Genomic DNA, 12,500 nt, shown 5'->3' with positions numbered 1-12,500 from the left:
TAAAAGATACATATAGATATAGTTTTGCACAGATATTCCAACTTACGAACATCCATGGAATAGCACAATTAAAATATATACACAAACAATAATATTAATAATAGATTAAGATTGAATCCACAGTGATATCTCGTTCCACTTTGAATGTTAACCAATAATTCATTTTACCTTCAGCCGAGAGAAGAACTTTTACAAGTTTGAAATTGGAGGGATAGCTCTTCTTTCTTGGGATTCTTAACTTGTGTGTGATTCAGTTCAGAGATGAATTTGATTTTGTGAAATAAGATGACGCGTTGGGATTATGGGAATAGCCAATCAGAAGAATGTTCCTGTTTAAGATAGCCAATGATATTCAGTTGCTTTGATTAATACGGAGTAACGGAGAATAAAGGAGAGCTAGACCTTAATTGCAATTTTAGCTACTCTTGAACGAGACAAGAACCTCAGGCTGGGTGGGGATCCTGACCTCCCATAGCGGGCAGGGAGGTACATACTGTGTCTTCTATCCCCTTATATCTGTTTTCCAACATGCTTTCTGTCTTTGTCTTGGAATGAGATTACTTGGTTTTCTCCTTGTCCTGGCCAGATGCCCTGGCTGAGAGGAAAACAGTCGAATGTATAGTTAGTTTTGGGAGATGATATTTTTTTCATTGTAAATCGTCTCTCTGTTATGCACTGTATTATGCCTTCTTTATATTATATATTATGATTTGTAAAACATTTGAGTGTGTTCCTCTTAGCGGGGACCTGTGCTTGTGTCTGGATGAGACTTTTAGGTAATCTCAAACTAAGTACTTTGATAGAGTGCTTTTGGAATCTACGTCTGTTTCCTATTTGAACCAATTCCCCTTTGTCTTCCCTTTTCTTGGATGCTTTATTGTAATTCTAGAACTTTTTACTATCCCATTTTCTTCCTTTTTACTGGCGCTGATATGACCTTAATGTGTTGCAAGCGCCGTAAAACCCTTAAAAACAAAAACAAACAAGAACCTCAGGGCATATGAACGTTGGAGTCTTGTTTGGAAAGGGTAATTAGCAGGGGAATATGAATACAATGGGCAGACAATTTGAACAGGTAATAAGCCTTAAGCTGAAAGTGAGTGTTCCGTTATACAATGGGAAGGTTTCCCACCTATCGACCAATTTTTCCATTAGCGAAATTTAGAGCTTTATTGGAGAAACAACTGTCCATGTTTTGAGTATCTTAACTGGAGGTGTTAATCTGCCTTGGCAAATATATATCGTCCACTAGGTTTGAAGTGGTTTTGAATGAGACGCTGACGAATGATAAAGAAATCACGCAGTGAAAGAAAATCGCTCGTCACAGAAACCGGGATAACCCCTGCACCATTGGCTACAAGGCTCTAAAGGACTTAATTTGTCTTACAATGAACCCAAGGGGCTCAGAAGGACTTACTTAAAAATATTTTCATTGAGAATTCCCGAAATAAATAACGATAAAGGTAATTGATCCCACAAGTTACTGAATAGATGTTTTAGACACGTTACTGCTGTGTCACAAAGTATGACACTTCTTAAATTATATTTATAAACACGTTTTTAAATTGCGAAAATGTTTATGTTGCTATGCATCCTGTAGGTACGTGGTTTCATCACATAGAATTATTTTTTGAATTGTTCTTGTTTTTTTATATTCAGAATTGAAATAAATAAATGAATAAAATTAATATACAAAAACAGATAAAATGGACGTTTCGGGTTTCCCCTTCATCAACAAAACAGGATGAATGAAAAACTACAGACAAATGAGATAATGTGGTAGTGGCGTTGTTAAGATGCATAAACAAAAACATTGATGGGCAGGAAATTGTATGCTACTTTGTGAGGAAGCGCGAATTAAAACAGAGAAATAGAAATTTATAAAAGGTGCGTAATAAATTAATTCTAAAGAGGGGAGGCGGGTAGGAACTGTGTAATGCAGTATAGAAAAATAAATAAAATAAAGTGTGGACTATTGTTGGAAAATAAATACAATGGAATTGGAAATAAATATAAAAAATAAGGGATGTAGGTATTAATAGTTTAGTGGCATTAGAAGCGGCAGAAGCAACAGTAGTAGTAGTAGTAGTAGTAGTAGTAGTAGTAGTAGTAGTAGTAGTAGTTTTGTCCCGTTCCAAAAGGTGCGGTAGGTTTCTCTAAATTACATATGTAACAGATTTGGGACAGGACTGTCCCAGGACAGCGGGTGGTTGGATGGGAGCATCACCCTTGAATCATATACCTATGATGTTCGCATGGGTGTACGATCCGATAGTGATGTCGTTTCTTCTTCTCTTTACTAGCCTATCCTGCTTCTTTGGTTTGTGATTGTATTTTTGACAGGGGATATTTTTTTTTTCTGTAAATCTTCTGCCTGTTTGTTCTTGGTTATTTATAATTTAGCTTATATCTTTAGGTTATGATTTTGATTTACATTTGTACTATTTTTGTTAGATTGCTTGTTTTTTTGTTTCAGCGGTCTCTCATATAACCTCATTTGTGTTGGAAGAGACCTAAAGCAATAAACAATAAAATGTCCCAGGACAGTCCTGTCCTAGTGCGGAAGGGGTGTTACTTTCCGCTTCGTCTGGCAAAATAGTATATACATCTAATCTGATCATTCAATTTTTAAAAAATATTCTCAGACCAGTGCTTACTTCCAAATTGTTTACTCTGTATTCCTATTTAACACCTCCAAATTAACAGTAACAAGAGTATAATACGAAGCCATAAAGATGACCAATAACTATAGACCACCATTATCCCTTCACGACGTTCCAAAACTGGTGTCAGAGCTGTACGGGATTCGAGTGGAAGTTGTCAAAGAATTGGAGAGCTATGACGACCGAAACGTTTTGGTGAAAATGGAAGAAAACTCGCCACAACCCCCAAACATCGTTGCCAAGAACAACAACAACATTCCTATGAGATTTCTGTGTAAAGTCCACAACGAAATCTTTTCTGCTCGTCCACACATATTGGGTAAGTTGTGTCTATTTTCTTATCTTTATTTTTAGATTTGACCTAAATTAGATTTTTTCTATGATAACATTATGATTTGACTTTTATACAGTCTGATCACATGACATGTGAAAAAGTTCTAGCAAGCATGAAGAATAAAAAGTACCGAATTTCTTTGTTTAGAACCAAGCTGCTCGTTGCTGGGCGGACGTGACATCAGACTATTGAATCCTATTGCTGTTGTAAAGCGCATTGAGCATGAACTACACTCCAGCCCGGTTTCCTGAATCCTCGGGACAAGCGGCTATGTGGTTTAGTGGTATGACACTCGCTTTCGGATCGGAAGATCCTGGGTTCGAGCCTCGCTCGGCGCATAGTTGAGTCCTTGGAAAGGCTATTTACTCACATTCTCTCACCGTACTCAGGTGTAAAATGAGTACCTGGCCGTTAACAGCGTTGTCTCTGTCCGAAAAAAAATGTGTAATTTCGCCTACATGTTAAGTGTCGCTGTTGACCAGGGACCCGAAAGATACATACAGTTCGAATATCCACCCCGTTATATGGCCTTCAGCAAACCACCTCTCCGTAGCTCAATTTGTGGGGCTGTGCTGCGGCTGGGTTATTCTAGTCTTCCCTTGAAATAGACCCTAAGACCAATTTCTGCTTGAGGATGAATAAAGAGAACTTTATAATTATTATTTACTTTATTTATATGTTACAAGGGGTTGGTATTTGCATGTGTATGTGTGTGTCGGGGCAAGGGGTACTGTATCACAACATTCATTTACCGTCCTAGCCAACCATAATCATGGCGCGTGGCATTGGCATTGGAAATAATGGCGAGGTAGTAAGATAAAGCAGAGAGGTGACTTTTATGTGTAACGCCGATGGAGTGTGTGATTGTCTGATTGTGTATCATACAGCATAGGCTACACATACATGCAGTGTAGACAGATACACACATAAGTTACTGTCAATGTCACAGTAAATCATCAGGGGTCGAACCGGGCGCATAACCAAACCATTTAATTAATTAATTGATTAATTTTTCTTACGCTGGCTGGGCGAAATTAGTTCGTGGAAACCATGTTCGAGGTAAATAATTAGTTCAAGGAAGGAATGGAATGATACCAAAAATAATAATAATATATCTACATTCAAATGAGTTCGAGGAAACCGTGCTGGAGTATAGTTATGATTATGCTTTATATAAACACGACCGTCATCATCATCATCATCATCATCATCATCATCACCACCACCATTGTCGTCGTCGTCATCATCATCATCATCAAAATCATCATCATCATCATCGCACGACTCCGTCAGAAAAAAAAATCCCGATTTCATCTGGGATCGATCTCGGTCTCTTTGCTTGTGAGACGAGTGATCCATCAACTGAGCTATATATCGGGACCCCCAATAGCGGGTAAGACACGGGCCAATATTTATGCTCCTTCCAGATCTGAAGAATGATGTGATCACCCACCTGACCAAAGCTGGTTATCCCACTCCTTGTCTGATTCACACCTTGGAAGGAGGTTACCAATCCCTGATTACCTTGAACGACGCCGACACTGGGAGAGAAGGTTATATAAGACTTAAAACGTAAAACAAAACGTATAATTAGAATATATATATATATATATATATATATATATATATATATATATATATATATATATATATATATATATATATATATATATATATAAACAAGAGCACTTATATAGTGCAATATCCACTAAACGTGCTCAACGTAGTAGCTGGTTCAATGGCGGACGCCCCTATGAAATACTTCTCCGATGAGCGTAAAAGTGCACCCAGAGGAGAAAAACATTATAAATCTGATCATATTTTGACTTTTATACATTCTGATCACATGACACATGAAAAAGTTCTAGCCAGCGTGAAAAATAAAAAGTACCGATTTTCTTTGTTTAGAACCAAGCTGCTCGTTGCTGGTTGGACGTGACATCAGACTATTGAATCCTATTCACACGTCGGACGTGATATCACGCCTGTAATAAATTGTAAACTTGGCATTTTGTCAAAATCTCTCCGACCTGGGATGTCACTTAATTCCCAGGTTGATAGTATTTGACAAGATGAGGGACATTCGAATCGATGTTGATAGCAATATTTTTTCATCATGGATTTGAAAGTTTGGTGAAAACGCTCTACTAAGCATCCTTGACATTTAGGGTGAGAGGCTGTAGAACAAATATGCTTAATTCTTAGATTTTTACCAAAATTCTCAAAAATCTTAGATTTAAAGTTTGAATCTTGGTCAGTTTGAAGTATGGTAGGGAAACCTGTGTAAGAAAAATATTTAACTATTTCTCTGACAATTATCTTAGCTTTAATATTTTTCATGGGAATAGATAACTTCATGAATTATCAATTTCCATCATTTGGTAGGTTGCGTCTACTCATGGTCCAGTCAAAAACACTATATTAATAATTATTATTCACTACACATTACTTACTTACTGGGCGACGAATGAGCCGGCATGGTATCTTTTTCTATTTTTCATTTTCATTGGGTTGGAGGTGTGGGTCCAGGAGAAGGAAGAACCTTGTCTGGACGTCGGATTCTTGGTCTGGCTACTCATCTTCAGCTGTTCCAGCAGGATTGGATCTAGGCTGGTATCACTTTCAGGGTCATGGCAGCGCACAAGCTCCTGTACGACGGCAACGTGATGATCCTTCTCAGGAGAAACAATATTTTGATAGGTGGTACTTAAAAATGAATACCACCAAATCAGTTTTGTTTGTTTGTTTTAAGGGTTTTACGGCGCTTGCAACAAATTTAGGTTATATCAGCGCCAGTAAAAAGGAAGAAAATGGGATAGTAGAAAGTTCTAGAATTACAATTAAAGCACCCAAGAGAAGGGAAGAGAAAGGGGAACTGGGAACAAATAGGGATCAGATGTAGATTCCAAGAGCATACCATCAATGTACTTAGTCTAGGATCACCTATAAGTCTCACCCAGACACAAGCACAAGATCCAACAAAAGGAATACACTCAAATGCTTACATTTCAATATACATTAAAAATACCAAATATAAAACTATATAACAGAGAGATGATTTACAAGGAAAAAAATATCATCTCCCTAAACAATAACTATGCATTTGACTGTTCCCCTCTCAGTAAGGCCAACTGGCCGGGGCCAAGACAAAACTAAGTAGGCGCCTAATCTCATTCCAAGACAAAGACAGAAAGCAAGTTGGAAAACAGATATAGGGGGATAGAAGACATAGTAAGTAACTCCCTGCCCACTATGGGAGGTCAGGAACCCCAGCCAGCCACCAAATCAGTATCCACAAACTTCCACTTGAATAATCGAGAGGCAATAAAAGAACTGAAGATCACAGCCGGTAACTCAATACTACTCCCAGACCCCAATCCTAAATACTTTGGCATTACATTGGACAGACGACTAAATTATCGCAAACACATTGAGGGAACTGCAAATAAAATCGCAAAAAGAAACAGCCTGGTGAGAAAACTCGCAAGTATCACCTGGGGAGCCTCACAACAGGTACTGAGAACGTCCGCTTTGGCACTGTGCTATAGTGTGGGAGAATACTGTGCCCCTGTTTGGATGAGGAGCCCAATGTAAACCGCATTGACATTCGATTAAGAGAATCAATGAGAATTATAACAGGATGTCTGAAGTCAACTCCAACTGAGTGGCTCCCAACACTGAGCGGCATTGCACCACCAAGTCTTAGACGACAAGACGCTAATCAAAGGATGGGTGCAAGAATTGACGAAGCCACAGACAGCGTTCCCATAAAATCAATCACAAAGGGGGGCCAACACAAAGACTCAAATCGAGAAGACCTTTCCACCTAACAAAAATGGCAGACTTCGGTGTGGAGGAAAACTGGAGAGAAATGTGGAACAGGGAAACACCAAGAGGAGGAAACATCATTAAAGATTCAACTAAAAGAGTGTCTGCATTCAATGACGTCAGGAAATACCGGGTTTCCCCAAATCGCCTCTTAAAAGGACACGACAGAACTGCATCAAATATGTGCAGATGGAAACTTGGTAACAGTGATACCTACCAGAAATGTCAGGCAGCCCTAGAGACCAGCCATCACATCGTCCTCCACTGTCCAGTCACTAAACTTGAAGGTGGCTATGAAACCGTCCTTAGGGCGGAGGAATACTTTAGAAGCTGGGTTGACGAAATAAATTCGGAGGTGTAGCCATACACTAAAGGTGGCTATGAAACCGTCCTTAGGGCGGAGGAATACTTTAGAAGCTGGGTTGACGAAATAAATTTGGAGGTGTAGCCATACGCTACTACTACTACTACTACTACTACTACTACTACTACTACTACTACTACTACTACTACTACTACTTACTTACTTACTTACTTACTTACTTACTATCCAACGTTTTCCTCATTGACGTTAGCTGCCCGCACTCTACGATGACAAATGTCTGCCCATTCTTCTCGTCTATTAACGGTATCGTATAACTCTCTTCCATTAATCTCTGTCCATTCTAGGATATTTTAATATAACTAGGCTTAGGTTTTCCTCTTCTTCGTTTGCCCTCCATTTTCCCCTGTACCACATCTTTCATTAGGGTGCATGGGTTTCGGCATATGTGACCGAAAAACACTGAATTTTCACCGTTTGATTACACTTAGTAGTTCTGGCGTGACTCCCAGCTCTTCCACTATGCTGTTATTTGTTCTTCTTTCCCTCCAGCTCATCCTCATCATCCTTCTGTAAAACCACATTTCAGCAGAATTTAAACGTTTCATGCCTTTGTTCTTGATGGTCCATTCTTCTGCGTCGTAAGTCATCAATGTCCACACCAATACTTTGCTAATTTTATATTCAAATGTTGCCCTATGGATTTATCTTCTCAGGTATTGTTTAGAGGGGTCATTCTTTTTTTTTTGCCATTGCAATTCGGTTATTTATATCCATCGAGCAGTCGCCATTTTGGCTTTTAGTGGATCCCAAATATCTGAAATTAGACACACCTTCAATCCCTTCGTTTTTAATGAGTATGGTTTGATCTTTAGCAAGCTCCGTAAAACCTTAGCTTCCTTGATCTGCGTGTATTTTGTCTGTTTGGCATTAGTTTGAGGTCTTTAAGCTCACCTGCGCTGTTTAGACCATTAATGAATGTTGTTGCCTCTGAGTGGTTGTTGGTAAGGATTGCGGTGTCGTCTGCATACATGAGGGTTGATATTTTTCGACCTCCTATTTTAATTGCAAAATTTTCAGCAGCTGCTTCTCTCATTATTTGTTCGGTGCTGAATAAGTGTGGTGACAGAATGCAACCTTGTCTTACACCTGATCCTATTTTGGAGCTCTCCATGTGGTTGTTGTTCCAGCGAATTCTAAATTCCTGGTTTGTGTATAAAGATTGTATGACGGTAACAAGGTGTGATGGGAAAGCCCGTGTCGTGTAGGGTCTGAAAAAATTGTTAGGTTCAACACTGTCAAACGCTTTGGTGTAGTCTATGAGGATAATATATGCCTCTTTGTGAATTTCAATTAGTTTTTCTATGGTGAGAGAGCATGTCTCCAATACCTCTTCCTGGTCTGAAACCTGTCTGTTCCTCTGCTAGTTCTGTTTCTATTTTAACTTTTAGTCTTTCTGAAATAACATAGAGCATGCTTTTACTAGCATGACTAGTGAGTGCTATGGTTCTGTAATTGCTGCACTCCATTGTGTCTCATGATCAATGTAGCATTACAATTTCTTGTTGTTTCCGTTCCTCTGGCCATTGACATGTCTCCCAGATCTTGCAGCATAGTGAGTGTAGGACCTTCACCTCATGTTCTCCATTCGCTTTTATAAGTTCTGCTGGGATGCCATCCAATCCCGGAGATTTCCCTTTCTTTAGTCTTGATAAAGCCTTTTTCCATTTCGCGTATTTTGAAAGTTTATGTCCTTCGCCTGTTGTGATTTGAAGAGTTGTTCTCCGTACTCCTACCATCGCATCATGATTTGTTCAGGATCTGTTAAGGTATGTCCTTGAGAGTCTTTTATTGCCAACTGGTTAGGCTTGAACTGCTTTTGTTTCAGTGTATTGATTTTATCATACATTTCCTTTATATTGCAACGGTCAAATAGATTTATGTTAAGACATTTCCTTTTAAGCCAGGCTTGTTTATCTTCTTTGATTTGCTTTTTGACATGTCCTTTCCGTTTCGAAGTGGTTATTCAGAGTCGACTCTGGATAACTGTAGGCAGTTATTCAGAGTCGACTCTGGATAACTGTAGATGGTTATTCGGAGTCGACCCTGGATAACCATGTGTACAGATATTTTGAGCCGAGTAGCCTATCGAGTTGAGTTCCCGCGAGATGACTTTCTTTCAATTTGATACCAGTTTACTAACAGTTACTTTGTGACTTTGGCAATTTTAGTGCCAATTTCTTAAAACTTGACGATTATTCAACTTCAGTCGCTTATAAATAAGAATCTTTAATCAATTGCAAAACATATTCCATCAACAAAGCAAATTCAAATTAACATATAAACAATCATTTCTTAAATCGATCAGCCTAACTTATTATCTCGCTATTACCAAATGATATCTATAAACATAATATGAAGATAGAAGGGTGGCTGAGAGAGAGAGAGAGAGAGAGAGAGAGAGAGAAAGAGAGAGAGAGAGAGAGAGAGAGAGAGAGAGAGAGAGAGAGAGAGAGAGAGAGAGAGAGAGAAATTAATGAATTGATTTTTCATTTTTTAAATACACAAGTTGTAATGAATTCTATTAACAAATTCAGAACAATCAAACAAAAACAAAACAAAACTTTAAAAGGAAGAAGAAAAAAAAAGACAAGCTTATAAAACTTATAAAATCGCCAAATTAATGTACTATAATGCGACAGCTAAAAAGTACACAAATATTTACACCCATTTGCTCCATCCCCTCCTCTTTCGATCATCTTCCCATTCATGGCCACCATGTGTTTTGTGCTACTTTTGACATTTTGCGCCAGTGTGTCTAGACTAACGTCATAAATAAAGGAGTGTCACCAAAATTCATGCAACTGAGTAGAAGTGTCAAAAAATGATAGGAGGCATATTATTGTACTTTTCCCCTAAACTACCACTGAGCAGAAAATGTGACATGACAAAATCAACGAACATTTATGAACAAATCCTAAAATCTCAGAAATCCGCGGAAGATTATCATCACTGGTCCCCACTATATTTTTAAAAATATTTCTTCTTTTTTTTTTCGCAAAATCTCGAAATTTGCAAAAAAAATTGCAAATTTTGCGGCCGCAATGAAAATAGGCGATACAAAAAAAAAAAAAAAAAAAAACTGCCATGGCAGAAGAGACAAGAAAATACCAAAAAGTAAAACGATTTTTTCCCGTAGGGTTAAACAGAGGTGGGAGAGAAGAGAAAAAAAACAGAAAAACCGTGCGACTCCACGACTCCGAATAACTGTAGACATTCAGAGTCAACTGTCTACGGTTATTCAGAGTGGACTCCCTGACTCTGAATAACTGTAGAGTGTTATTCACACTCGACTCTGAATAACCGTAGACATTTATTCGGAGTCGACTCTGAATAACAGCAGCCATCCGTTGTTTTTTTTTTTTTTTTTTTTTCCATTTGTCCTGTAATTCTGGCTTCTGTTTTACTGTCAGATTGATAGTTTCTTCGCTTATCCATGGTTTTGTCTTTTTCTTTCGCTTTCGTCCAAGGATAGAGTCTGCTGTTTCGTGATATTTTTCATCTTGGATGTCATATAGGGCCTCAAATCGGTTTTCTGTTTCGGCAACAAACTGGCTTTTGTTTCTGGATCTTTTAGTTTATATGTGTCATATTATTGGATCACTTGTGCTTCTGCTTTTCTCTGTCTAAAACCTTTCATCTTAAATTTTGCTGTCAGAATGATATGGTTGGTGTCACAGTCTGCACCTGGTTTTGTTGTGCAATCAGAAAAACTTATAAACCACCTGTTACTGTTGTACTGGTTAGTAGGTAGTCTATCTGGTTCTTTGTGAGTCCATCAGGTGAGGTCCAGGTGTATTTTCTTCTAGCGTGTCGTTTGAAAAGAATAAAAGAACCCGGCCGAGCTGGACCCCCCCCCCCCCCCCCCCCCTAGTGCCGTCAGGGTCACATTTCCTGGGAAAGGAAGTATCCAGACAGGAAGAACATCAGGAGATGACGAAATCAACCTAAACCTGCAAAAGATGTTGACTTCCGTGGCGGGTGAAACAAACTGTTCTATTGAGGCTTCATTTGGAACGGATGGAAAAGAAAAGCAGAGAAAGGGAAAAGTAGAGAATGGAGAAATAAAACCAAAACCAAAAACAAAAGAAAACACGCACCATCACAATGGGCACATAGAATATCCGAACATTACTAGAACAAGGAAAACTCCATTTTCTTACGAAAGAACTCGAACATCAAGGCATAAATATCACGGGACTATGTGAATGCCGATGGATGGTCAGTGGACATTTCACCCACGAAGAACACCTTGTCATATACAGCGGGGGAAACAAGGGACAGGCAGGAGTTGCTAGAATCCTTGACTGTTGAGCTAAAAAAAAGTATGATAAGCTACAATCTTGTGTCCGAAAGAATACTTGTTATGCGCCTAAATAACAAAACCAGTAACTGCTACCATCCTACAGGTCTCTGCTCCAACGTCAACACATAACGAGGAAGAAATTGAAATGTTCTGCGACCAGTTACAATCAGTAAAAGAAGAAGTAAAACCTCGAGATGCCCTCATTATCATGGGTGACTTTAATGCAAAACTGGTGAGGGTGCCAATAAGGACAGATTGGGTCCACACGGTCTAGGTACAAAAAAAATGACTCAGGGGAACACCTCAATTTCACACAAACTTATGATTCTCAACCTGCTTCAAACGCTATTGTAGAAGGAAATACACCTGGACCTCACCGGATGGATTCACAAACAACCAGGTAGACTACATGCTAACCTGTAAAAGGTGGCTTCACTACACATACTAGTTTTAAATGGCATTAATCATATCAATTTCAAGTCTACAGGTATAAGATTGATCTAGGTAATCCCTACCATCATTCACACAGCATGTTCCGCTAAATATGATCTCAAGTACTGATTACAATAGCAGGTCTTGGGTCTCCGAGTATGGAATGAGAGAGAGAGAGAGAGAGAGAGAGAGAGAGAGAGAGAGAGAGAGAGAGAGAGAGAGAGATGGATTACGCATCTCTCTTTAAACTCCTGAATTTTTTATACCAAATTTTTACTGGTTTTACGCAGGATCCAATGACATCCTCGAGTTTTAGACAAGAGTTTTAACTGGTCAATTCAGATGAGATATTCACGGAGTAATTATGCGGTAATTTTAGGAAGAATTTGGATACTTATGGCCTCACAAACCGTAGTTAAGAGTGTGGCAGTGCGCGGCGAGGCCTTTGATCTCTGTAACGTCTATGATGGGGCAATAAATTACGCAGGCGTCAGGCAATTTCCCGTGTCTTCGCTTGTCTTTAATTAATGCAACATTATAAAAACATCAGGTCGG

General features: G+C 38.8%; 1 protein-coding gene across 5 annotated transcripts in view; it reads left to right on the top strand.

The window, feature by feature from the left end:
* Positions 1-12,500, top strand: part of LOC144965075 (hydroxylysine kinase-like) — a 38,734-nt gene that overhangs the window by 20,853 nt on the left and 5,381 nt on the right. For 3 of the 5 annotated variants that reach the window (XM_078899984.1, XM_078899986.1, XM_078899988.1), the window contains 2 exons: positions 2,707-2,982; positions 4,425-4,550. In XM_078899984.1, the coding sequence (XP_078756110.1) occupies positions 2,736-2,982; positions 4,425-4,550 (373 nt within the window). In that variant the 5' untranslated portion in view covers positions 2,707-2,735. Of the gene's footprint in view, positions 1-1,252; positions 1,464-2,706; positions 2,983-4,424; positions 4,551-12,500 lie in introns of all 5 variants that reach the window. The other 2 variants (XM_078899985.1, XM_078899989.1) reach the window with 2 other exon arrangements.

This window comes from Berghia stephanieae, chromosome 2 (genome assembly GCF_034508935.2).
Source record: "Berghia stephanieae isolate SIO BIC M18660-M18661 chromosome 2, UCSD_Bste_1.3, whole genome shotgun sequence".
Lineage (NCBI taxonomy): Eukaryota > Metazoa > Mollusca > Gastropoda > Nudibranchia > Aeolidiidae > Berghia > Berghia stephanieae.
This window is presented reverse-complemented; position numbering and strand designations above follow the sequence as displayed.